Here is a 26620-nt window from a genome sequence, read left to right as displayed (position 1 = left end):
GGGTAGCTCACTCAAATGCAGGTGTCCTAAAGGGAATATCTAAAGATATTATTTAAGTCAGCTGTGAGCATAAGCTCCCAGCAGAAGTACACACAAAGCAGTCAGTCCAATTCCCAAAGCACTCCTAGGGCTATATCTAAAACCAGGAATGAAGATGATTCTGTCCTATTGCTCAAGAAGTTCACAATCAAAACCTTGAAATGAAGCCAATTGTGGCATTCACATTCTCTGAAAAAATTCCTTCGCCCAGGGTTTTTCTCCTGGGAAGCTGAAAGGCAGCTAAGAGGCCTCAGAGAAAAGGAAAACAATTCTTATTTCATTTGCTTCTCCTGTGTTGTGCTCTGTGGAATGTGTCTGGAGATGGTTTACCCAAAGGTGATTGCCTGATTAGACTCTGGTGTGAGTTGTTTTGACTCCTTGGCCAATCAGGGCCAAGCTGTGTTGGGACTCTGGAAAGAGTCATGAGTTTTTATTATTATCGTTTTAGCATTCAGTAAGTATCCTTTCTGTAATCTTTAGTATAGTATAGTATTCTTTAATATAATATAGTAGAATAAAGTAATAAATTAGCCTTCTGATAAGATGGAGTCAGATGCATCATTCCTGCCCTTGTCAGGACACCTTGTTTACAACAGTCAACTTCTGAATTCAGAAATCACTCAAAATTGTGGTATACAAAAGATATTAAATATTTATTAAATTACAGCAGCTTTAAACAGGAGAGTTAAAAACTATAAAAATATCTGAATTTTGGATTAGTTAGTTTTTCCATGACAATCAGTGGGTCCCTGGGATATCTGTTGGCACTTTTAAGAGTTCTTCAACTTCTTCCTGTAAAGCCTCAGCTTTTTCACTCAGCAGCATCTACAACAGGAAAACACAGAGAAAAACAAAAATTAGAAAACAAATACAAGTATTAGCTATAGCACTTAGATTAAAACACCAACATTTCCTTCCAAACTTGCACCTGGGTCTGTAAAAGACTGCTGCTGCTCCTCCCAGGACAGCAGCTTTGCCTCAAGGAGCCAGCATTTTTTTGTTAATTAGTTGACACCCATATAGAAAGCAGTCACACAAAAATTCATACAGCACACAAATGGTTTTCTGGATTCTGCCACCACATAATACACCAGTTTTACAGAATATGAACAGTTTTGTCTGGAACTGTTAAGGAACATTTTTTACCTTAGACATTCATTTTCCATGTTAGAATAAACATTTTTAAGTTGTGCCTGCCGAGCTGACTTCTTCCTTGATTTGAAATTTCTTACTACAGCATTTTACACCAGACATACAGGACTCCCAATATTAGCAGTTGTTTAATCCACTGCCCTGGACTGTTTGTTGCTGGCATGGAGAGGAACAGGACCCCATTCAAGCACTCTTCTAACTTCCCAGTTAGAGAAAACTCCATGAATTTAGTATCTGAGCAGGAGAGTAGGGTAGATTGCTAGATTTGTCCTTGATGTAGATAAGCAATCTGCATATGTCCCTTTCTTTTGGCTCCCATAGCAGCAAATAAAAAAAGCAGCAAGGAGCCTACAACATTATCTGAACATGACCTTTAAAGTACACAACCCTCAAAGCTGGTACATTTACTTCATGAGAATGTGCAAACCAAAACTTTGACTGCCTTATTTTTACACCAATCACTCATCCTTTTATTCTGGACATTCCCTTACTTCACCATGAGCTTGCTCTTTTAGTAGACTCAAACATGAAGCCAATACTATTGCAACAGCAAATGATGAATGGAGATAGAGAGAGAATACCATCCCTTGATAAAATACTTCCTGCAGTTTTTGTTTAGACACAACTCAGTGTTTGTTACAGAACTTGCATATTCAAAATGGAAAAGACAGGAAAGAATAAAAGGGCATGACAAAAGCAACCTAAATAGGTGAAGTTAATCCTGCACCTCGTTGCATTTCTACAACCCTACAAATCCTATTCTTTTGTCATAATTACCACTAGAACTTCTGTAAGGTAAGTCCTGAGATACTGGCAGAACAGAGCATTTCAAGTATCAGACAATCTGTCACACATTCTTGCCCTTTGCTTCCCCTCTGAAAAGCAGCACTTGGCTGTACACAACAGATTGTTCTTAGTACATATCAGCATTTGGATCACAAATGTCCACTAATGCCTTTACTACTAAACTAAATCCTTCCTCCCTTTTAGTGTCGTTCAAAATCCATTTTTGACATACTGGAGTTCTGAAGCAGGTTTTTATAGCTTTGTTTCTAACTCACCTTTGCAGATGAAATTATTTGTTTGGCTTGACGTTGCGACAAGTGCTCAATCATCCTCACCAAAGTTTCTGGATTTGCATTAGCCAAGTGTGCTAAAGTTTTGTACCCTGCGTTGTAAAGCTGTTTTGCTCGTGCCTGAAAGTACAAAATTGTGTTAGATTATCAGAACAGGAAATGGGAATTACTGGTAAGTGCCAATCTCTGCACCAATCTCCAACATTTCATTCTGCATATCAATCCAATTCTCTTTTTCTAACCTGAATACTCACTGAGAATCTTTATAGCCTAAAAGCACAGGTTTGCCACTAAGATTTACCACCCTAGCAATCTTATCCACCTCTTATGAATCCATTTGCCTTTATTTCCTCTGAGCCTAGATGATACCAATGCTTCTCTTGTGGCCATGTTTTCTGCATTCACTGTCACTGACAGGAGCGACAGTCCCGCATTCTTTGGAGGCATCTGTCTTGTTTGGCTTGTCAGATTAAAACCTCACTGCCACTAAATTCAATGGTTTTCTGACAAACTGATTCTACAATATGCTGGATAAGTAAGTTAGATCATTTTGCTAGGAGTGGAACCTTGGACTGAAGTCCCAAAAGAGCTTTTGTTTTAATAGGAGTCTTTGATTCAGAGACTAGTTAAATTTCTTCTTTAAAATACATGCAGTCCCAACATGACTTTGCATATTTCTGTAAGGATCTTCTAACTTAAATATGTAAATTCTTATTCCTCCTTACTCCCAGGAACTGAAGAATCCTTACCACAAGAGAAACCTGGACTCTGTTCTCCACAGAATGACTGGGTTGGAAGACACCTTAAAGATCATCAAATCCAGCCCATGCCCTAACACCTCAATTAAACCATGGCGCTGAGTGCCACATCCAGTCTTTTCTTAAACATATCTAGGGATGGTGACTCCACCAACTCCCTGGACAGACCATTCCAGAACTTTATCACCCTTTCTGTAAAAAACTTCTTCCCAATATCCAGCCTGTATTTCCCTTGATCCAGCTTGAGACTGCATCCTCTCGTTCTGTCAGTTGCTGCCTGGAGAAAGAGACCAACCCCACCCGAGCACAGCCACCTTTCTGAAGTTGTAGAGTGATAAGATCACCTCTGAGTCTCTTTTTTTCCAGGCTAAACACCCCCAGCTCCCTCAGTTGTTCCTCACAGGGGTTGTGTTCCCAGCCCCTCTGAAGCCTCATTGCCTCCTCTGGACACACTCAAGCGAGTCGGCGCCCTTCCCAAACTGAGGGACCTGAACTGGACACAGCACTCAAGGTGTGGCCTCACCAGTGCAAAGTGCAGAGGAAGAATGACCTCCCTGCTCCTGCTGGCCACACTGTTCCTGACACAGGCCAGGATGCCCTTGGCCTTCAGAGCTGGCTCACGTTCAGTCTGTTGTGGACCAGTACTCCCAGGTCCCTTTCTGCCTGGGCACTGTCCAGCCACACTGTTCCCAGCCTATAACAGTGCAGGGGGTTATTGTGGCCAAAACACAGGACTCCAGCTTTCAACTGAGTGTACAGCTAAATTATTGTCCAAATACAGTATTTTCATAGTTGCTGTGGCAGAAGCCAGAAGAAAACCTTAGGCCCCAGCTCCCATTTCCTAAACAGATCACTTTTTCCCCCAACCTCCAGACTGTTGTGGAATACCTGCATTATGCTGAATTCCCAGTAACAAATTACTTTGTTTTCCAGATACCCTTGAAAGGCACAGTAACATTTAGCACACAAGTTAACTTGAAAAGTTTAATCGAGCCAAGTTTACTGACCTCTAGAACCCCTGCTACCTCCATCAGAGGGATGAGTTCTGTCTTAACACAGTATGTCAACTGCTTGGTAAGCTCTGTCAGCAGGGCTTTATAAACCCATAATTCTTCCAATTCCTGCAGAGACAAAGATTGCTAAAAATCAGCTCTTAAGTTCTGTATTTGGGAAATATGACAAAACTCTACTAAGGCAAAAAGTAAATATTTGTCTTTTAGATGAGGGAAGCACTATTATCTCTCTAAGTCATCCTTTCAGAGAGCTGCAGAGGTGTATTCAGCATCCTTCAGCTGAACATCCCAAACGTGGGACAATTCTGAAGGCTAAGCAATAAATTATTTCAGTTATTTCACCAACAGCACTAGCAGTGATCAATGCCCTGTACAATTTGTATATTTTCACATTCTCAGTGCATAAAGCTTGCTTTTACTATCAGAAGTGTCGTTGTATGACAATGTTAAGCTTTGCTCAACAGAAAAAATAACAGAAAAAATAACATAGAATAGGAAAGGTGAAGAAACGTTTTTGCACAGGAAAGGTGAAGAAACGTTTTTGCACAGGAAAGGTGAAATACCACACCTGTGTATTCAGTTCTAAAGTAAGATAACAAAACTCCAGATTTTGCAAAACCAAGCCACAGAGAATTTATTGAAATTCTTTTAACACAGTACCTCACAGAAATGTAGAAGGCAGGATGCAAAGGAAGCTGCAGAACTGAGGAGATTTTGCACATATCCCCGGGACAGGTTAAATTTCTCTGAAACACTCCATACATTGGTCTCTTTCAGGAGGGAATAAAGGACAAATGTCAGGTAGAACCTGTTCACCACAGCATTGTCCACATTCTAGGAATAAGACAAGCTAGAATTCAGAGCCAGTATCACACTGCAGATGTTCTGTTAGTACTACAAGGCAAATCACTTCATCTCTACTCCCTTCACAGCTTTAAAACATTTCTATACTATGCACAAAGACATTAAAAACATTAAGGAAACCAACCAATGAGATTAAAAGAACTTTAATGTTGGAATCCATAAGGTTACAGGGTTTTTAGGAAATGGTTGAAAAAGCTTTTAATAATCAGAACAGCAATAAATAACACTAACAGAAAAATAATCTGGAATTTGCAAATAATCAAATGAAATTACTAAACTGTCATCTTAGGTATGAGAAATTGCCAACCTACCTTTCTGACAGCTTGACCAGAAGCCTTTTTTGTAATAAAGCTTTCAGGTACTCCCACAATATCTGCTACTTTTTGCTCTGCTGCACTTAGCTGGTTAAACTAAAATAAAATTTTATAAAGAATTTTCAGATATTTAGTTCTTTTAATATCATAGAAAACACAAGTACATTGTTCACAGTGCAACAATGTTTTTCAATATCTCTATAGAATCTGTAGAGTAGTACTACAGTCACCAGTCACAGGCAGCTCTGAGGCTTCTTTGCCTACTTGTCTGATTTATCTGTAACTGTCCACCTCTGAATGCCTCATTTTAACAGAATTAAACAGATTTTAGTGCACCCCCAGTAAAAAAAACCCAGCATATTTGCTATCAGATTGTTACCTCACTTCATGTCCTATGTGTACAAACCCCCTGGAAATTTAATACACAGGATTACCGAATGCCCCAATGGATGTTTGCTAGCAATTTCTCACCTGTCTCAAGTATATCATCCAATCTGGGCTACAAGTAGAAGTCATATCATAGGGAGTTGACAGATACAGGAGATGAAGATTGCTCTCGAGAACCAGCCCCTGCAAACCCTTTTTCAAGTCTCGGTACAGAATATTGCAGTATGCCAAGTCTATTGAGCCTAGAATAAGCACACAGGGTAAGAATAAGCACATTTATAAACAGGCACACAATTTATAAAGTATAAAGTACATTTTAACATAGAATCAGTATTGTCTTTACCTTCCACAAAAGCTTGTTATGCCATCTGAACTGGAGAGAAATATCTGTAACCTGAATTACTGTTCTAACCTAACATGAGTAGTGAAGCAAAGCTGAGGAAAGGCAATCACCTATTTCCATGTGTGTTCATTCTGTGTGGTTTTGGAGTGCTTGTGAAATGTCTTGGCTTTACTGAAATCCTACAATAATTTTGTAGATTGAAGGAACCCTTCAGACTCCTCCTATTTCAACTACATTCCACACCCCAAAATATTTATGATACGATAGGAAAACAGAACTTCCTGATATATTTTTGTTACAATTGGTCTACATGTCATATGCTCCCTTTCCCTCTTAAGCTTTCCAAGAAATCCTTCTGTTTACAATAACCTGTTCATAACAATTAATTGTAAAACAAGGTCCTGAGCCTCTTCAATTATAACACTAAATCAATTATTTAAATGATTTTTTTTTTAGGGGTACAGTTTTGGTTTTGTTCCCAGTGGGATTAATATTATCACACTTCATTCACATCACTTTCAGTTATATGCTGCTTCACTCCCATTTTCAGTCTACATCATGTAGTAAAACTCTTTCTTGACAACTTATTTTTCATTGCAGTTTAATAATAAGAATAAAAAAAAACCATACCCTTATATACAGCTTTACCCAAGGGTGTGATTGTCAGTGTAGATTTGGAATTGTGGTCTTTCTCAGATATTCTTCCTTTTAGGAGTCCTTTTTCTATTAGATTTTCCAGCCCATCTTGAATTATCTCTGAGAGGCTCTTCTCTTTAGACAGCAGCTGCTGCTGAACACCCAGCAATGTATAGCACACAAAATTGTCCACTTCCTCACAGGTAACTGCTATCTGCAGCAGTTTGGGAAATGATTAGCATATTTAAAGGTATAATTTCACATGTTTAATAAGACATAGGAAAAAATTACTGAATAAAGAAAGAGCTTGTGTTTCTATAGAATATATCCCAACAAACAGAATGATAGATTCACAGTGGCGGATCTGATGGACTGCTCTCCATTTGTTCTACTATTCTAGCAACTGCATCATGTTAACTTGTTTCCACTGTTTCTATTTGTATTTTGAACCAAGTATCAGAAATAGAAATATTAATATTCTATTTTATAATAAGACAGATATAATTTTTACTTTTACACACAAGGTAATCATTGTGTTAGATGATTACTTATTGAGTTAAATGAGAAGATCTAATCAGATTAGCACAAAAATTTGATTAAAGCTTTTCTGAACTTGCAAGCCTGAATGTTTAAGCTGTCTGTCTTTTCCTACAGGATCAACAGGTAACATTTTCTTAGCTTTTCCAAGCACTTAAGTTACTCACAGAGAAGAGTTAACAGATACCTTCAGTCCAACCAAAGACAACAACAGGCTCTGGATTCCCTTGGTCAGCTCCAGCAGAAGATTGCTGTAGCAGTTCTCCAAAGGACTGTGAACTAAATCCTGAACCTAAAAGGGGCAAGGAATACATTAGTACAGAGGAATAGTCATGCATTAATTTTATACTTTCAAAAAATCAAACTGACATGCATGATTCACCTTATAAAGAAAATAAGGGTAAACATCAAAAGTTTACAGTTCCCATCTGAAAACAAGCCACATAAAGGAAGTTTAAAGGTATTATTGCATAAATCAAATACTTAAAGTTTTAAGAGGTGAACAAAAATTGAGCTAGGCAGCTTGGCTCCTCCTGTTTATTCCACCATCTTAACTCAGCAATTTCAATTACCAACAGCTTTGTAAAAATTACCAAGTGTTTGTCTTTTTCTTGCACTATGAGAATACTTTCTCCAGCACTGTCAATACCAGCTCGACCAGCCCTGCCAATCATTTGCTTATACTGGCTCTTCTTCAGGAAGTCATTGCCAACATAAGGAGCTCTGAGAATCACCCTGCAAAGACATCTTGAATAAGTTATGCTTTACATTCAAATTACTAAAGCAGCAATAAAATGTTATGAATTCAAATTCATTGTTTATATAGGCCCCTTACCTCATAACTAATAAAAATCAAATGCAGCTCTTTGGACAGATGTGTAAATCAATTGTAAAGCCTTAAACCATTTAAGGTGCATTAAATGTGCCCACAGAAGTGGATTCTTAGCAAGCAATCTTTGGTCACACAGAGTACAGCAGCCCTATCATCAGAACTTGCATATGAAAAGATAACACATTTTTGTTTTAAAACACATTCCAACTGCAAATCCTCAGAAAAGGTTTATTTTACCATTTAAACACTGCTCCTGGGAGAATATCTAAAGAAATCACTGTTCTTTTGAATAACATTACTAAAAGTATTACAACATTTTTCAGTTTATCAAAACTTCCTTAATCCATTTACACAAGTGCTCTTCAGTGATATACTCTGAGGTACTTCCTACTGATTCACAGTTCCTACAAGAATGCTGCAGTCTTGTGTCCCAAATTGAACACGACATCCTTTATATTTCCAATTTGCTGGTAAAAGCACAAACACACTTTAAATAGTGCTAAGATTTCCAACTTAGTAAAGAATTTTTTTTTACAAAGCAAAAATCAATGCAAAACTTTTGGCTACTAACCTCCTAGCTGGTAGGTTCACTCCAGCAGCTAGAGTGGCTGTGCAAGCCAGCAGACACAGGACACCTGCAGAATAAGCTTCCTCTATGCTTTTTCTTTCATCATTTGTAAGGCCACTATGGTGATAGGCAATACCAAAAGGGATTGTTTGCTTCAAAACAGGACAGACAGTTCCATTTCCAATACTCTTCAGGTTCTCGATGAGATCTTGTTTTTCTTTCTCCTTGTGAGCTCTAAATTCTCTTGGAGGAGGAAAAGCATTTCTTTAGACTTTGACCAATCATTAATCAAAAAGAAAATAAAAACCAAGAGACATGCTTACTGCCTCATTCTGTTCATCATTCATTTCTCTAACATCTAAGTTGAAGAAATAGTTATTTCCACTAACTTTCCAGCAATACACAGGAGGCTGATTTAGTTGCAATAGAGCCTTCCTTGTTTGGAAACACAGACGCAGAAGAGATCAAATACTGGCTGCTTTAGATTTTACAACTCAGATTTCCAAAGTGGGTATGGGAACAGAGATATTCAACTGACTACCAAAGCACATGACCAAATACCAAATGTTTGTTTTCTAAGCTTCCAGAAACCAGTGCCAAAGGGACATAGTTAGATTAATTTAGTATGTTTTTCCTTCTTTTCTTTATTTTTTTTTTCCCTCTGGCAATCACCTTTTTCAACTGTTTTGGTACAAAAGTAAGAACTTTAAAAAAAATTTATTTAATAAGTCTTTTGCAGTTTGCTATCACTTATGCAGTTAGCAAATTTATGACTCCGTGTTCAAAGCATTTAGTTCTAATCACCAGGGAAAAACACTTGCAAGCTAGATGACAATAAACCCTAAGTTGTAAGCAATTATTTCACATATAATTAAAAAAAAAATAGAAACTTACTTCTTGAGGTACTTGCACACCATTGAAGCCACATTTTCACAATTCTTTTTAGTGGGACAAAAGATTAGACAGGAATATTTAGGAATAACTTCAGTAACGAGCACAATGATGTGGTCAGGATCTGCTTTCTCCAGATTACTAGAATACTGTAATAAGCACAGATTGACAAATATTTAAACCTAGGAATTAAGTAATCTAAATATTCAACACTTGTTCTCAACCATTGCTTGAATACTCCCATTGGATTTAATGTAATGTAATTCCAAGAAGTTGTAGGATAAGCTTTTCTCCCAATCCTCACTTGAAAGACATCTAACTTGAGGGATGCATGGATATACGTATCAAATTCTTTGCTTTTTCCCTTAATACTTCATTTTCTTTTAGCAACACTTGAGATACAGTCTACCATTAGACACATTTTCCTTTGTAAAGGTTGAAAGAATCCCTACAAGGCAGTAGTAAGCTGGCAAAACCCTAAAAGGTATCTTCCTTCAGTTTTGCCCAAGAGTGATCAACTGTACCCCCAAACAAAAAACATTGAGTATCTGGAATACTCAAACACATTACTTTTTGCAGGCCAAAATACTGAAGAAACCTCTGCCTTGAAGAGTCAAAAAGAAGTGCAAATCAAGTTAAGCATTCAGTATTTTAAGGCTGTTTTTTTTTATTCCCAAAGCCTACCCCTTCTTTCTCATGGGTAACACAACTGAATTATCATGTTTAAGTAATTTCTCTAGTAAAAGCCCTGTAAGCAAATCAGTGTAAAGAATGCATTTCACAACAGTTCTAAGAAACTATAAGCACTTTGTTTTTACCTTGAAATTAAGGAGATGTGAAAAAGTAAAGCCATTTTCTGTTTTGCTGTCAACTGCATAAATGGTGTCTCGTATCTTTATGTACTCCTTTAATTCTACCTAGCAAGGTAGAAACCACAAAGAGAAACTTTAGTTAAATTACTCAGTTTTCTCTAAAGCTATTACTGATGTACAGATACAGATTTCTCTAAGCATCACATGTCATACACATACTTGCACATAAGCATACACTTTAGAATTTTTAAGAGAACTTAATTGTTTTGATTATTTACCTTGATAAACCATGGAATCATATTGAAGAATTTCACAATTGTATCCCATTAATTATTTATAAACCATGTTGTCCTGACAGCATACAAGAACCAGCACTACATATTCTAGTTATACCAAATGGACTCAGCACAGTAGCTGCAATTTAGGAATTGCTTAGGTTAAAAAGAAGCAAATGCCTTAGCACAGCATTACAAAGGTTATTGCATTTGTGTATTTAGAAGTGCATGGTGCTATTTACTGCATTGTTAGCAATTAGAGAGCAATAGCAGGCCTTATACTGTACAATTAAGCACAAAAGGTGTGATACAATTCTAAACAGATTTACTATGATTTTAAAGGCAAATATCTTCTTTACTAGTTCCTGGTATCTTGTATACTGACCGGTCTAAAATTATTTGTGTAGTACTCTGCTTGCAGGAACTTCTGCAGGTCTCCAACATTATTTAACGTTGCACTCATGCCAATGATCTGTGTCTTTTCTGTAAAACAGAAGTTGAAATGAATTTATTGTCACATTGCCAATTTTTAACACTTCTGTTCAGTATCTAAGTCATGAGACTCCTTCACCATCAATCTTTCCAAAATGCCAAAGTAGCTGGTTTGAAGGGAAAGGCCACTACTAAAGAAATACTAACTAACTAAGAAATAATATTAAAGTTACAAAATAGTAACTGAGACTTAAATGTAAAAAAAGAAGCATTTAATTGCATGCCTAAAGGACTCCTACAAATAAATGGAAGACATTTGACAACACCCAGGATTTCACAGAGAAGTATCAAAAGAGCTTCAAAAACACCCTAACATCGTTAGAGGGTCAATTAACACGTCAATGAGTAAATGCTGTTAATACATGGAGTCATGCCATGTTTTTCAAAAGCAGCCAAAACAGCACAAATCCAGAAAGTGAGAGTCACGTCTCTAGGAGGCCACAACTACAAAATGTTAATGACATTAACTGTAGCCATGGCTTACTACTGGTGTAAAGAATTTTCGCCAGAGTAATTTCCAGTACTGCTCCTCGACTTCCCGCCCCGAGCATATGCAGCTGTGGACAGAAAGGAAAAAGAAAAGGCAAGAATGCTAATGAGTTGAGAGTATTCCTTAAAAAACCACGAAAATATATAGATATAAAGAAATACTACAGAACTGTTTTTGTTGGACTTCCTAAAGATATCCCTTGTTTAAATTTGGATTGTTAGGTTCAGATGTATTACCTCACTTAAAAAGCATTTAGGGATCACAGAACAAGAGACTCGTGGGGAAATATAGACAACAAGATTTACCTTCCATTTAATTAGACCACAACTGACACAGTTAACTCCTGACAGTAAACAGTCAGTGTGGAGATCTTTGTATTCACCAGACTGAGGCAATTTTAAACAAAATGTGGTTTAAGCAACACTTAAAGTAAAAACATTCCTAGCAGCCAGCTTCTAGAAAAAACAGAAGTTAGTGCTTCAGCTGCCCTCTGTTTAGAAGCTACAGTGCTAAAATATAGCCAGTCAGGCTGAAGAACTCCAGGAATTAAAATCCCCATTAGACATTATACATGTTACTCGACCCCACAATAATCCTGGGTAGTGCAACTCAGCCCCAGCACTGCATAAGGCAAATCTCACAGCCAAATGTTACTTGGTATTTGTCATTTTTGTCAATGTTTCACTGGGTCATTACTGCCAGACACAAAGTTGCATGGCTTCACATCTATGAGTTAAGGTCTAGGCTTCATAAAGTACATTCCATAAAATTAAAATTATTTATGCTTTATTTCAACCCATTGGAGACTTCTAAATGACAAGTAGTTATGCAGGAATTCACCATCAACGACTCCCACAGTAGATTTCTCAATATAAATCTATTACTCTGAAAAAGCAATAAATGCTTCATTAAGAAAAGAGCAAACAACAATTTTCAAAATAATAGAATTATGGGCCAATTCAGAACACAGAAAATAAAAGTAATTTTCATGATGAATACTCTAAGCAAAACCAAACAGGCAAAGAACTGCTCCTTCCTAAATAATTGCTGCTTAGAACCCTAAAAGCACTTGCACCTGATAAACTGGAGCACATCTTGTGGCCTACCTCATCCACCACAACCAGGCCGAGGTCATCGATTCTTTCTGTTTCAATTAAGGAGTTCACCAGAGCATGTCCTTTTTCTATTGTAGCAATATAAAGAGATTTCTTTACTCTCCTTTTGATTGGTGGAAATCTTCCTTTACTTCCTGCATATTCTTCAACCAGGAAACCCAATTCTATCCCAAAACTCGACAAACCCCTAACCTACAAAAGAAAAATCAATTAGAGAACAAATTCATGCTCATTTTGGATTGCAGATCCGCCTCAACAACTCAACAGAACAGCCAAGCCATACCACAATCAGCTGCTTGAATTAGTGAAACATATTAGCTAAGATTATCTACTCCAGCTACAAAATTGAACTGTCTACACATATTACAGCTGGGTTTCATCTGTTCTCTAAAACTAACTTTCCCTTTATACCAAAATACATTTTTATTTCAAGATCACTTCTTCAGCAAGCTGGGCAGCACAGTTCTTAGGCTGCACAAACTAAAGAAAACATCCCAAAAAGCCATTATTTCAAAATTCAGCACCCTTTACTTCATAACTCAGTACCTTCACCTCATAATTTGTGTCTGTTCCATTCCAAAATTAATGACCCTCAGAGCAGCATTTAGAAGGTCACTCACTTCCCACCATACATTCATAAAAACCTTACTGCAAACCAGGCACATGAGCAAGTAAACAAAGCTATCACGAAAGACTTATATCAAAAAATGCAGTGCCAGAAACACTGTATCCAGACCTTTTCTTGGACAATGGCAACATATGGCAGGATCATCAGAACATCCTTCTGCCTGCAGAGCAATTCCTGGAGAATTATTATTTCAGCTACAAGAGTTTTTCCACCACCAGTTGGCAATGAGTATATCAAGTTCTTCCTTTGCTGTAGGGATTCTAACATTAGGCAATCATGCTGCCACTCTGCAAAATGAAAATGGAACTATCAGCAACCCCAGGGGAATGTTAGTTAACATGAAAATGCCTGTGTTTCATTCAGAACACTCTGAGCTTAGCCCTTGAGAGCTTTTCCTCAAAAAAGCACTTAAAGCTTTCAGTGATGGTCACTTCTAAACTATTCTGTAACCCAGATGGATACCATCCATCCAAAACACCAAAACAGCCACTTCCTAAAACAGGACAACTACTTGCCAATGTGGTTTATGTTAAGCATTACCTTAAATATTTTTACAGTATAATGGGTGAAACTGACAATACTCCACTAGCAGTTCTTTTTTTTGTTTTTTCCAACAGACCAATGGTTACACTACCATAAAGTGTTTCAATCCCTCGAAGTTGTCTGAATAAATCTTTAACCTTGCTAGGTAATCCATAAAAAGGGCCTATATCAAGAGAAGAAGATTCAATAGCTTTCCTAGCCACAAAAATCTCTTCAGATAAAACAGCTTCTTTGAGCTGCTTGGTCTTGGAGACCTGCAGAGTCTGGGCTCTGGCATTTCCAGTCATAGCACTTTTCAGGTGATCTTTGAGACTCTCAGATTTAAATAAAACACACTTGGAGTGTGAGGAAGAATCGATAGGTCTGTTCCTGTGTTCAGCACCAGCACAAAAAGACAATGGGTCTCTGATTTTGTCCGAGAAAGAATCCACACGTTCATCTCTCCCTTTTGGGAGTGGAGATGTTCTGGAAGCAGAAGAAAGTTCATCCATTTTTTCAAAATACAGGAGTTGTGATGATGGCAAGTCATCTAAAATAGACTCAGTTAATTTTTGATTGCCATCAGCTGGGTCACTGTCCTGCATTTGGCAGGCACCCTCTTTGTCACTTTTAAGGACAACCACATTTTGTGAAGCAGAGAAGTTATCCTGCTCTTCCTGGTGAACTCCTGACTGAAGGTTCCCAGGTACAACCTCTCCAGCTGCTTTCACATCCATGTTTTCATCCTGCAGGTACTTGTGTTCAACATCGTCCACTTGAGCGATCAAGGAATCGTTTCCATAGAAGCTGTCGTAGTCACCAAACATATCCTCCTCGCTGTCATTGCTGCACTGCAAAAACGAAACAGGAGTTACTGACACCCTGAGGCCACGCCACAGAAGGCAGAATAACACGCAGAGGGCAAACATCAGAGCCAAGGCGCTTAAGTCTGCCCCAGGTTAACACAAGAGCATTTTGTGTGATGTCGTCTGTGAGGAAAACCCAGCTTAGGTTCTGAAGAAATGCCTTGACTAAGTGAAACAGCTAACCTACAAGCAGGAGAATATGTGCACAGAGAGATGAATTTTTAAAGCAAAAGCCAGACGGCATCATATCCTCTCACACAAAATACGACCTTTCCCGACGCACACCATCCCCCCAGAGGAGCTGCCCCGCCCCGCCACCAGCCCCAGGATCCCGCCATCCCCTACCAGCGCCTCCGCCGGGGGTCCCTCGCCATCGGAGCTCGGTCTCTTGCGGGCCACCGGCGAGCTAGCGGCAACGGGCTGCACCGGGGCCCGGCTCCGCTTGCGCTCCGAGCTGGAGCGGCTCTTCCTGCGCACGGCGAGCCTGGGCTCCGCCATGGCCGGGGCTGCGCGGGGGCCGCGTGGGACCCTCACGGCCCCGGCAGGACACGGAGCGGGACCGCGGGGCCGCCCCACGGAGGCACAGCCACCATGGCGGGAGCGGGGACTGCGGGTAACAACCCGCCGCGGGTAGCACGTGGCCGGGCTGCCGCCAATCGCCTGCCCCGAGTCGGGCAGACCGCGCTGCTATTGGCCAGCGGGGGCCGGCGGCGGTGACGCGCAGGCGGAAGCGGCGGCGCGGTGCGGGTGTCATGGCGGCGCAGGCCGTGGCAGCGCGGGCACGCTGGCCGCGCCTGGCTCTCGGTGCGTCCCTCCCGCTCCCCCTCTGTGTCGGGCGGTCGCGGGGCCGGTCGCGTGTGCGGGCTGTCGCGCCGTGCAGTCACTAACCTTGTCGCTCTCCCTTGCAGCGGAGCTGTGGGTGCGACCGCGCCGCCTGCAGCATGAAGGGCAGCCTGAGCGCTCGGACCAGGTGAGGCGTCCCCGACCTGTTCCGCCCTGCTATCCCGCTGCTCCCCCGCTGCTCCCCCGCTGCTCCCCCTCCACAAGACACCAGCGGTGCTGGGAACGCTTTGCTCTGGTCGCTGAGTAGCTCGGGGCTCATCAGATCCCGAGTGCATTGTGGGGAGCGCAGCGCAGGGGAGGTCAGCAGGCGCTGGGAGTTCAGGCCCCACGAATGTGTTTTTCAGTATCTTAATGAGAGCCCGTTAAACCTGATTGCTCAGTAGCTCGGACGTGGAGCCGGCAACAGGACAAGGACCAGTGGCCATGAACTAAAACCACAAGAAGTTTCACCTCAGCATGAGGGAAAACTTCTTTTCTACACTGAGGGCAGCAGAGCCCTGGAACAGGCTGCCCACTGAGGACACGGACTCCCTCTCTATAGAGACATTCCAACCCCACCTGGAGGTGTTCCTGTGTCACCTGCTGCAGGTGACCCTGCGCTGGCAGGGGGTTGTACTGGGATGATCTCCACGGGTCCCTTCCAACACTGACTGTTCTGTGACTCTGTGCAAAGTGAAAAATCACCTTTCATATCTTGTAATTTGTGCTGGGTGTATTCTGAAGCTTGAAGAGGCTATTCAGAAATACCTCCCAAGGAGGCTCCTTGGGAAGTATTTCTAAATCTCTCTCTTTAAAATGTGTGTGAGCACATGGAAACTTCCTCAGGCCATTTGCCGTGAAATTATTTTTTAAAAAAAGATTCTTGTGACTTGTCAGACAGAACTACATTTTTACCAGCTTCTGCAGATTTTGACTAAAAGTAGAATGATTTAATAGAGTTGCTGGTGTCGTTGCTACTAAAATATAAAAGGCTGTTTATTTGTGAGAAGTCTTTGAAGTTGCGAGGTACCAAGAAGTGAGTTTATAAAGTTATTGAAAAGTTCAGTGGTGCACTAAATATCTCTTCTAGTTTCAAGACAAATATTGATTAAAGGATTAAAAGTAACAAATGTTCTCTGTTTTCATGTGAAACTTACAGAAGTTAATCATTCTCTGATTTCAGCCCATACAAATGGAGAACCCCTACAAAGACCCTCCAAAGAGATGTGTCTTATGTGGAATAAATGTGGACTATAAGAATGTGCAGGTGAGTTTTAAAATTGCTGTCCTTGGATGAAGGGAACTGGTTTACTGTTTTTAAATGTGTGTATAGTAAGTCCAAAGTGATTAAGAAAAATAATTATAAAATCCATTCATATGTGGAGGGGTTTAAAACTTATGAGTAAGAATGTGTGTAGGTCAAGGGCCAAATAATGTAGTTATGCTAAGATGCTTAATCTACTCACTGTGTGTTACAACTTTGCTGTTTAACAAATGGAGTCCTTGGTTACAATTCAGCTGCCACAAAGCATGGAAGCATAGAAAATACTGTCTAGCTCCAAGCTGTACTTTTTTCTTCAGGTAGAACTGAATTTTGAAAAAAACAGATGAAAAAAATGAAAAATAGAGTACAAGTAGTAACACAAAGCTCCAAAGAAAATTTCTTTAACTGACTTTGATTTTTCTTAATTTAACTAGCTTCTTTCCCAGTTTGTTTCTCCATATACTGGCTCCATTTATGGCAGACATATCACAGGTATGTGAAGTATTAAATTAAATCATATACAGGGCAATAATAATATTTTTGTGAGTCTAAGTAACTGTGCATCAGCAGTCTTTCTGAAAGTAACCAGTCCCACCTCCATACATTTTTTAAGAGTATTTCCCTGACTTAGTAGCCTGCATCAAGGAATTAAAATATCCTTTAATTGTATGCATTTTGTATTTAACAGTAAAAGCACACATGCATTTTTCTAGAAGGACTTAATCAAAGCTAGGGGGAATTGTCACTAACATGCCTTTTACGCTCTAATGACTTGCTTAGTGTTGAAAATAATTCATCTCTTTAGGCTTGTGCAACAAGAAGCAGAAGGAAATTACAAAAGCCATTAAAAGAGCTCATGTATTTGGTAAGTATGATTTTGCTTTTGAGTTTTCTAACTCAAGACTACTTTTCTACTAAGAACACCTCCATCTTTTTTTTTTAACAGGATTTATGCCAGTTATGTTTAAGAACCCCCAATTTCTCACAGACCCCAAGCTATGTAACATCAAGTATCCAGAGTGATATACTGTACAGAAATAAACAATAAAACTGTTTTTCATGTTTATGTACTTGTTTGCTGGAAATGTGGTTTGCTAGCATAATGTGTGGTTGACTGAGGGGTGGATGTCAGTCATTCTTTTATTTTTCTTCATGAAGTCTCTGAAAGTTATTGTCTGAAGGAAGATTAAAGCAATAATAGAAACTGGCAGCTATGTGGACCCCTTCCTCTGCTCACCAGTCTTGCTGAAGCTCAGGTGGCTGTTCTTCCCCTTGCTGGGTTGTAAGATGTGGAGAAGTAAACAAGCACTGGTTTCCTGAGGATAATGTATTTAAATGGTGGCAGTTCATGTAGACAGCTGATTCTGTAACGTGTTCATTTGATGCTCCCTGCATCAGGAGGGTAGGTAGCACTGTTTCTTCACCAGCAGCTTGAAGTTGTATCACTTTGAGGCAGCATATGACATGCTTATCTCACTGATAGCATCCTGTAGCATAGGCTTTGAACCCTGAGAGAGAGAAGACACATGGAACTCTGGAAGGCAAAGCGAGGGAATGTCGTCTTGGATTTATCTTTATGCTGAACAGAATTTGTGCACTGGGAAAAAAAAACCAACAAAAAACAACCTGCAAAAATGCCCTGTTACATACATCCTTGCAGTGCTAGAGATTGATACATCACTGGAGTACACCAGCAGTAGCTTTTGGCATGAAGTCATCTGACAGATCAGAAAGTGGGAGAGTGTGGGTATTCCTTTGCATCTCTGTTTTTTTCAAACACATCCTCGTCTGTTTCAGTGCTACTCAATGTAAGCTTCCTTTCCTGGTCACTGTCCTCTTGGTCTTGAAGTGGTTCTTGGTGAAGCTGCAATGATCTGGACTTCTTGAATGACTTTGAAACTGATGTGGTCTCCCTGCCCTTACGCTTGTTTAGGTGCCTTGTTTCAGCTTCAGTGAAGTCTCTTTCCTCTACCATGAGAGTCAGTTTGTCCATGACATTAATGTGATGGTCTGTGTTACAGCAGTTCTTGGATATCTGTTGGCCTTTGAAAGAAACAATGCACGTCTGAAGTCTGGAATTGGGGAAAAATGTTTGTAGTGCCTGGCAAAGGAGAACATTCTCCTTTGGCTCCACTGGGTGGTTTTTGTCTTCTCCTGAGGAAAAAAAATCAAAGTCAGAGTTGCAGAACCTCTTGCACCTCTGGTGTTTTGGCTGCCTCAGGTTCAGAGGTGTTTTCTGCTTCTGCCACTTGAGTCAACTTGGAAGGGCAAGGCTTGCATCATATTTGGTTGACTTACCTGAACAATTTTGTTGCTTTTTCCTCTTTATTTCTTCTTTTAATTGGCTCACCTCTGCTAAGAGTTTCTCTACAGATCGTTCACTGACTTCTACTGTAATGCATATTTTCTGCAAGGAGAAGAGCATGTTGATCAGATTAACAGTATTCACAGTAGCTGACTTTAAAATTGTTCAACAATCCTTGAAGGTACTCATGGTTAAGTTGGACATAGAGTAAAAAGCTTAAGTAATGGTTTAGAGGTGGATCTGTCAGATAACTTAAACCTTGTGTTGAACCAGGTGCAAGATGTTTTATTTGATCCCATCTAGGCAAAGGAGATCTAACAAACTACAGAGAGTACTCCTTCAAAATAATCCTCTTGTGAGAATTTATTCATGGACTTGAAGATTAAACGTTGTACTATACTCAAATGGGAAATTAAATACTCAGCTTTGAGAATGTGGTGTGCAGTGCAGTAAGTAGAACTTGCTGACCTTTCAGATTAGCTTTGTTTTCTCATGCAGTGCAAAATGTGTAGCCCTTGGCTGCCTTGGTTTTGTAGAACTGATGAAGGTAAGCAGGCCTGCCTGGCTTACCTTCAGTTCCTCCTGCAAGGTGGCGTACATCTCATTTATCTTATGAACCTCCTGTAGGGACCCATCTTCATGGAAGAATTCTGACCTGTGACCAGGAGTAGAACAGTACAATTGCAAGCTAGTGATTCCAGTGCTTGCTTAGTAGGAGCTTTAGTGAGTAAAGAAGCATTTTGTGTTTCAATGCCAGATGCCTGTGTTGAGACAGACAGCTCCTGGCAAAATATGTGACTGAATTAATTTCCCAGTATGCTGGAATGGTAAGTAATTGTAGAAAACAGGTCAAGTGAAACAGAGTATGACTATAACATTTGCAAAGCATTTAAATGCTTTTATAAAAAAGAAAGTGCAGTTTTGGTAGTGGGAAGCTACAGGTGTCAGTAAATACAACATGTATTGTACCTGTGTTGTCTCATGGCTCTCACAAAACCAGAGGATACACAGGAACCGGACACTGTTCTGTAACCTTGCTGTTCTGCCATGCCCAGGTTGGTGACCACCAAAGGAACTTTCTGGAAAAGTCTTAAAATGCATAAGTATGAAAACATGATCTATTAATATCCAGAGATGTTTCATTGAAAGTTAAATATTTTTGGCCATTCAGGATCCAATGGAAGGGTTACAGTATGGTTAATCCTTGCTAAATGTATTACATCATGTACAGATAAGACTAAAGGCAAACTCCAAGAGCAATCAGAAGCTGAGCAATGCCCATAATTCCCCCTCTTTCTGACTACAGCACACACTAATTCAACATTTGCTTGCTAAGCCTAGCCTGCGAGCAGAATCTCTCTGAAGATAAAAGTTAACACCAATTTAAATGTTTTGATGAACACCATGTATGGTTGAGGTCCTGTACACAAAGCAATTTGATCAGGTGTAGCTTATGTGTGTAAATAAACTGACAGTGTCTGCTTGGTGATGCTGGCACTGTAGATAAAAAGGGCAATCCCAGAATAGAATTCCAGGGTAAACTTTCAACTGGGCTGTGGCAACATAAGGAACAATCTTATTAAAAGTGTAAGTTTCAAAGGTAAAATATACAGTGTTACTGAGTCAATTGCAACAAAGTAGAGAAACTTTCAAGTTTTAGCACATGCTATAGACATTACCCTTCCTGAGGCCGATGCAGAGCATGTTCCAGTCTGTACGTAGAACAACTTTCTGTCATCACACTAGAGGTTAAAAGGAGGAATACAAGCCCCTGATTTGATAGGTGTGACTGCAGGTTTTTATGAAGAACTCTTTCCCGGAATGTCATGGTCTGGTCTGTATTACGTCTGAATTTGTACCATCCTATTACACTCTGCAGGCAGAAGAAAATTCACAGTTACTGTTGAATCATGATGTCCCTGTGTGTCACTGAAGTAAGTTTCATCCAGTGCAAAGTCATGTCTGAATTGTTTGCTAGTAGGTGCATAGTCAAGCAATTAGTTAACTTGAAACCTTTAAAACTTCTAAGCTTATTTCCCATCTTCTTTCCTTCAAAACCACGTGTTGAATTTGTCTGTTTCATAGCCTAAGTTGAAGGTGAAACTGCAAGCTTTCTTCTGTTTCGCTGTTTGTTTTCAGCTTTTACTTTCCCCTTGTAAAACTGTTCTGTGGAAAAAAGTTTAGTTCTTTTTGATGTAGTGGTCCTTAACCACTTGTGAGCTGACCTCAACTGATCTTAAGGTGGAAACTGGTGCAATTCCTTTGGGATCCTTGAAGTGTTCACTTGAGAAATTAATAATTCAAAATAAAGTTGTGACACATATGTAGGCAAATCCTAGTCAAAGATAAGCTAAACTGTTTTTTTATGGAGGAAAAGGATGTAGCTGCCTTGACCAGCAGCATGTGGGACTATAAAAGGTTTAAAATGAGAAAAGAAAAAACCTTGATGCAAGAGGTATCCAGAACAGCCTCCAAAATTTGAGTGAGCTCCTCAGTATGGTTTAAATTTAAGAATAAAATACCTTCTTACAGCCTGATAATATTTTCTTCAGGGCAAGTTCATTCAGTTCTCCTGCAGAATTATAAAAGCTACAAGAAAATTAAGACAATTAGAGGGGAAGAAATTAGACTGGAAAAATAACTTTACCATGCTGAGAATCATCTCACTTTAAAAAAAAATTAAATTAATACTATTAAGGGTGAGGGGTTAGAATGTATGGAATGGTGGGTTTTTTTCAGTGTGTTGACATTGTTCTGTAGATTATATGGTATCATAGATCACCAGAAGGTGCAATATGCTTTATCTCTATTTCTATATGCATAGACAAACATTAAAAAAAAAAAAAAAAGACATAAAAAACCAAAATAGGAATAGCATAAGGCATTTTGCATCTGTAATTCCAAGAGGTTGATATGGCTACTATAGTTACAGCTGGGTGATTTTCTTAGACAATGTAAGTTGAACACTTGAAGAGTTCAGGTTAGGGTTAATTTTAACTTTTCAATATCTGTTTCCTTGAGATTCTTACCTGAACAACTGGTAGCATGGAATATGCTTCTGTATGTCTGGAAAGAGAAAGTAACATTACTCTGGGTTCATCAGCTCAAGATGTATATTCTTCTGCATGCTATGATCAGCATGAAACTCATAGAAGGACTAAAAAATAATTTTACATAATTTCTTAAAATTGAATGTATTAACATACAATTAAATAAGGTGAAGAAAGAAAATATTTTAAAATATATTCTAATTAATTTTGTCAAAAGTATAGGGACCCACTCATATAAACTGTATTTTTTGTATACTTTTCTATTATGTCAACTGAAAAATCAATCTGGGTGCTTTGTATTTTTCTCCTTCTGCTGAGTGAAGGAGAAATATGTAGTATGAAGGATTTCACTTGAGTTATTCAATGCACATCAACACCAATCACATCAAGATGATAACAAAAGATACATCTGGCACCTGCTTAGTGAAATTATTAAAGAGCTTGCAGCCTTCACACACATAATTTTATAAGCTCCAAATGAGGTAATAGATGCTAATACATTTCAGTTCACACCACTGATAGACAAAGCTTTTCCAGGGCAACAGTCGTCCAGAAGAGTTTGTGATGTAGCCAAGACAAGGGTGTAAACCCTACGTTATGTTTAATGTACCATGATATTTGGCAAAGAGTAGCCATCCAAGGAACTAGGAACTATTATTTCTTTTAAATTACTATGTTTTCTGCAGTAAAATTGTAATCTTTTTAGTAGTTGAAATGTTACAAAATAACCCTTCCGTGTGTTTTCAGTTTGGTTTTTTTTTTGGTTTTTTTTTTTTTTTTTTAAATATATCAGCAAACCATGTAGGATCTTGGAGCTTTGATCTTGCTGTAGATTGCTGTCCCTCAAAACTGAAAGCTGTCATTTACTGCCCAAAACCAAGCAGGCTATGAAAAATGTGGACACACTAACCGATTGTATAAACAACTTCAACATCATCCATTTGTGAGTCTGTGATGCTGTTCTTGGCTTCACCTTTCACATCTCCAAGGAGAAAACCTTCCTTTAGAGGGGAAGAGAGAGAAAAAAAACCTCATTAACAGTAACATTGAACAGACACTCTTGCTCGTGGTGCTGGTGCGGCCTCACCCCCTGTCCTGTGTGCAGTTTTGGGTGCCACAATGTAAGAAAATTACAAAGCTATTAGAACGTGTCCAAGAGAGGGCTGCAAAGATAGTGGAGGGTCCAGAGGGGAAGCCAGAGCAGGAGTGGCCGAGGTCACGTCGTCTGTTCAGCCTGGAGGAGAGTGGGGGGAGACCTCATTGCATTCTACAGCTGCCTCAAGAGGAGACGCGGAGCTTCAGACATCGATTTCTTCCCTCTGTCGGCGGTGACAGGACCCGAGGGAACGGTATGAAGCTGAGTTGGGGGAGGTTGAGGTTGGATATCAGAATAAGGCTTTTCCCCCAGAAGATGTTAGAGCAGTGGAACAGGCTCCCAATGGAAATGATCACAGCACCAAAGCCTAGCAGAGTTCCAGAAGCATTTGGACAGCACTCTCATAGACATGTGGTGGGATTCTTAGTGTCCTGTGCGGGGCCAAAAGTTGGACTACATGGTCTTTGTAGGTCCCTTCCAACTCAGCATATTCTATCATGATTTTCTTTAATAGCAAGTGTGAGCGCTGTCTTCAGGAGAGGAAAAATGCTGTCAAAACGAACTTTTTTCCATTTTTTAATTTTAACAGAGTGGGTTCTGGCTCATTTTTCAGTACTGGCCCGCAGTTAGGAAGGAATCCTCAGCGAGGCAGTCCTGTGTCCCGGTCGGTTTGCGATGCTCCCGGGCAGTCCGCGGCCGGGCGATGCTGCCCGCTGAGCTGGGGCCGGGCGGCCCGGCCAGCGCTGCGCTCGGCCCCAGCCGGGGCGGACATGGCGCTGCAGCCGCCCCTCGCCCCGTTCGAGCACGGAACACCCGCGTTTCTCCGCCGCTCGCACACAAAAAGACCGCCGGGCGCTCTCCCGACAGGGCCGGGCGGGGGAGGCCCGGCGGCAGCGCGGCGGGGGCGGCCCGCCCCTCCCTCCTCTCCCACCGACCCGGACCGGCCCTCCCTCGGCACCCACCGTGTCCGAGTCGGTGCTGAGGTGCTGGAAGGTGAGGGCGCCGAACACGAAGCCCGAGAGCAGGGCCGAGGTGCTCTCGCCTTCCATGCCAGCAATGGCGGGACGGGCCGCGGGCGGGCGGGGGGACGGGAGCCCCCAGCGGCGGCCGGCGGCAGCGCCGGGCCCGGGCCCGGCTGCCTCAGCCCGAGCCTCAGGGAGCGCGGCCCCGCGGCAGGGCCCGGCATCGCTCCTCTGCTGCAAAATGCCGAGTTGGGAAAAGGTTCTTGAGAGAAGATATTCCGAGGTTTGATCTTTGTCTGCTTTCAAGCCTAGTCAGCAAGAAGGTACATTTAATACCAAGGCTGTGCCTTTCGAAACAGGACATACAGCTGTATGTCTATGCACTGCGCTCTTTGAGAATGTGGGGAGAGTCTTCTGAGTTAATGACCTAATAAAATGTGATAAAGAGGTAATAAAATGATAATGCTAAATAATGGTCTGACAGCAGCAAATTGTACCACTTCTTCCTCAGATGTAGACTGTTTGCAGAATGCATGTTTTGTATTTTGAGTTGTCACATTTTACTTATTTTAATACTCGTACTAACATTTTTTCCCCCCATTATAGCAGGTGTTCCTGACATATCAGCCAGAAGAAAGTCCTAGAAAACAATTTCAGGAAGAGAGAGTTACAAGTGACAACATTCTTTAAAATGTGATCAGAGGTCTGGTCTAAAGGCTGCAGGGGTTTTACTCCTTTACTTCAGGAGAGCAAGTGTTTGATTTCATCACTCATCAGGACTATAGGTAAGCACAATCTTAGCCTTAGACGTTAATTTCCTGACTCTTGAAATAGGATGTATGGACCTTCTGGTCTTTCAAGAGGTATTTCCATGCTTTTTAGGTCTCACACTTTTTTTTTTTTTTGTTGCCTATAAAATGAATATTTTCAGTGTGGTTTCTTTTCCCTTAATTTTTTTTTTGCAAGATTTAGAAGGAGTTCTGGCATATTTATATTTAAATAAAATTCTTTAAGTATTATTTGAAATATATGTGAATGATGCTAGTGTTTAGAAGGGAAAACTGTTATGATTTTGAACTATTGTTACAGTAGAGAGAGGGACCAGGTAAGACTTTCATTTTTCAGCACAGTCATAAATGATCTGGATCTCTGAATAAGGGGATGACAAGTCTCTAGATAGTACAGAATGATGGGCAAGGTTGATGGGGAAGAGCTAGCATGCATTTCTTGCAATGCAAACCATGTAGTGTTAAACAAATGGGTAACAAGTACAACACATCTAAAGGGATATATTACAGCAAAAGATTCCATTATAGACCATGTTGCTGTAGTAGAGGCATCAAGAACAGATGATATAACAAACTTCTAGAGCTGTTTGGGGAGAAAATGTTGAAAGTGGATAAAAAATGCTCACTCAGTTCAGGAATTCTCCCAAATGACCCTGTGTTGTGCTTGCTGTCACTCCTAAGCCAGAGCTGGGAGAAAATTGTATGTATTTAATCAGTGCAATAAGTTTTAGGCATTGACAAATTAGTTTATTGCATTCAGTGTCAATTAAACACAAACCACATACAAGATTAATACGGACAATACATGAGGTAGGTATTGACAGCCATGCAATGCCTACACATCTGTGGGTATTTATACATTGCTGAGGCATACAAATGTAATCATAACAGTAGTAGATTTCCCTGTTTTGAGATGCAAAGACTCAAGCCTGTTGTAAGCCACAGGATACAATTGCTTTCTGTAATTGTTGAATTTATCTTGTATGAAAACAATAATGCTTCTGTAGTCAGAGCTAAATTTGTTACAGGCATCCTAGTGTGAGTGATACAGTACTTAAAGATACTTCTTCAGTGTTTTCATAATTAATCTGTTGATGGCCTAAGGTAAAGCATAACTAGCATTACTGTGGTCAGATATAAACATACTCCTGTTTAGTGGCATAGATGGAATCTACAGAGACCTAAAGAGTAGCAGACATAGCTCAGAGTGAGAATGCAGAAGAGCACATATTTTCACTTCAGTGCATGAAGACAGTGTGTTTTCCATTAATAAATATTGCACCTGACACTGCTTGCTATGCAATAGTTACCTCTAAGGTTATTCTGGCCTTCTGGAGAATTTTCCACATGTAAAGCATGAACTTCAGTCATGATAAATATCAAAACAAAACTACCAGAGATTATTTCGCCCTTGAGTAGCAATCAGGTAAGGAGTTTGATGAATGTGGGGTTGAAACATTGAGAAGACATAAGCAAAACTAATAAAGGCTTTTTGTTGTTGTTATAGCTGGTTAAAGTTTAGTTGAAAAAAGAGATGTTCTTAGTAGTTTTCATTCTGAGTACATTCAGCCGAATTACTGGGGTGTAGAATGTTCTGATCAGTCCTGTTTGAACACTTTCTTATCCTGAAAAACATTATCCTGGTATCCTTGGATGTTAAGTGATGCTGGTAAATCAGCCCAGGTTTGCTGTCTGACTCTGTGTCATTGACTTACAAGGCTTT

At 40.1% G+C, this 26620-nt stretch overlaps 3 protein-coding genes across 6 annotated transcripts; 1 reads left to right on the top strand and 2 right to left on the bottom strand.

Annotated features, from left to right (window-relative positions):
- Positions 1-667: 667 nt before the first annotated feature.
- On the bottom strand, positions 668-15177 carry HELQ (helicase, POLQ like). 4 transcript variants are annotated; one of them, XM_058803695.1, is made up of 18 exons: positions 14956-15177; positions 13857-14590; positions 13331-13509; positions 12586-12786; positions 11474-11546; positions 10883-10980; positions 10229-10327; positions 9414-9559; positions 8523-8762; positions 7713-7854; positions 7307-7411; positions 6577-6796; positions 5688-5845; positions 5214-5312; positions 4699-4872; positions 4033-4146; positions 2253-2387; positions 668-864 (listed from the first exon to the last, which is right to left on the bottom strand). In XM_058803695.1, the coding sequence occupies exons 1-18, from the start codon at positions 14982-14984 to the stop codon at positions 778-780; spliced, it is 3033 nt and encodes a 1010-aa protein (XP_058659678.1). In that variant the 5' UTR covers positions 14985-15177; the 3' UTR covers positions 668-777. The 4 variants fall into 4 exon arrangements, 3 of the variants coding, with proteins under 3 accessions (XP_058659678.1, XP_058659677.1, XP_058659679.1); XM_058803694.1 differs by having other exon boundaries at positions 13857-14595; positions 14956-15155; XR_009274662.1 differs by having other exon boundaries at positions 762-864; positions 4699-4808; positions 13857-14595; positions 14956-15155.
- A 162-nt stretch (positions 15178-15339) lies between these two features.
- Positions 15340-17762, top strand: MRPS18C (mitochondrial ribosomal protein S18C). The gene is made up of 6 exons (XM_058803643.1): positions 15340-15414; positions 15519-15580; positions 16616-16699; positions 17131-17188; positions 17502-17561; positions 17643-17762. The coding sequence occupies exons 1-6, from the start codon at positions 15363-15365 to the stop codon at positions 17717-17719; spliced, it is 393 nt and encodes a 130-aa protein (XP_058659626.1). The 5' UTR covers positions 15340-15362; the 3' UTR covers positions 17720-17762.
- On the bottom strand, positions 17137-24200 carry ABRAXAS1 (abraxas 1, BRCA1 A complex subunit). Its single transcript, XM_058803642.1, has 9 exons — positions 24110-24200; positions 22962-23052; positions 22031-22067; positions 21524-21590; positions 20681-20874; positions 19971-20090; positions 19572-19656; positions 18995-19103; positions 17137-18850 (listed from the first exon to the last, which is right to left on the bottom strand). Exons 1-9 carry the CDS (start codon positions 24194-24196, stop codon positions 18423-18425), a joined length of 1218 nt encoding a protein of 405 aa, XP_058659625.1. The 5' UTR covers positions 24197-24200; the 3' UTR covers positions 17137-18422.
- Positions 24201-26620: the final 2420 nt, after the last annotated feature.

The sequence above is a fragment of the Ammospiza caudacuta genome, chromosome 4 (genome assembly GCF_027887145.1).
Source record: "Ammospiza caudacuta isolate bAmmCau1 chromosome 4, bAmmCau1.pri, whole genome shotgun sequence".
Taxonomy (NCBI): domain Eukaryota; kingdom Metazoa; phylum Chordata; class Aves; order Passeriformes; family Passerellidae; genus Ammospiza; species Ammospiza caudacuta.
Note: the sequence above shows the minus strand (reverse complement) of the source record. Positions and strands in the feature narration are given on the sequence as shown.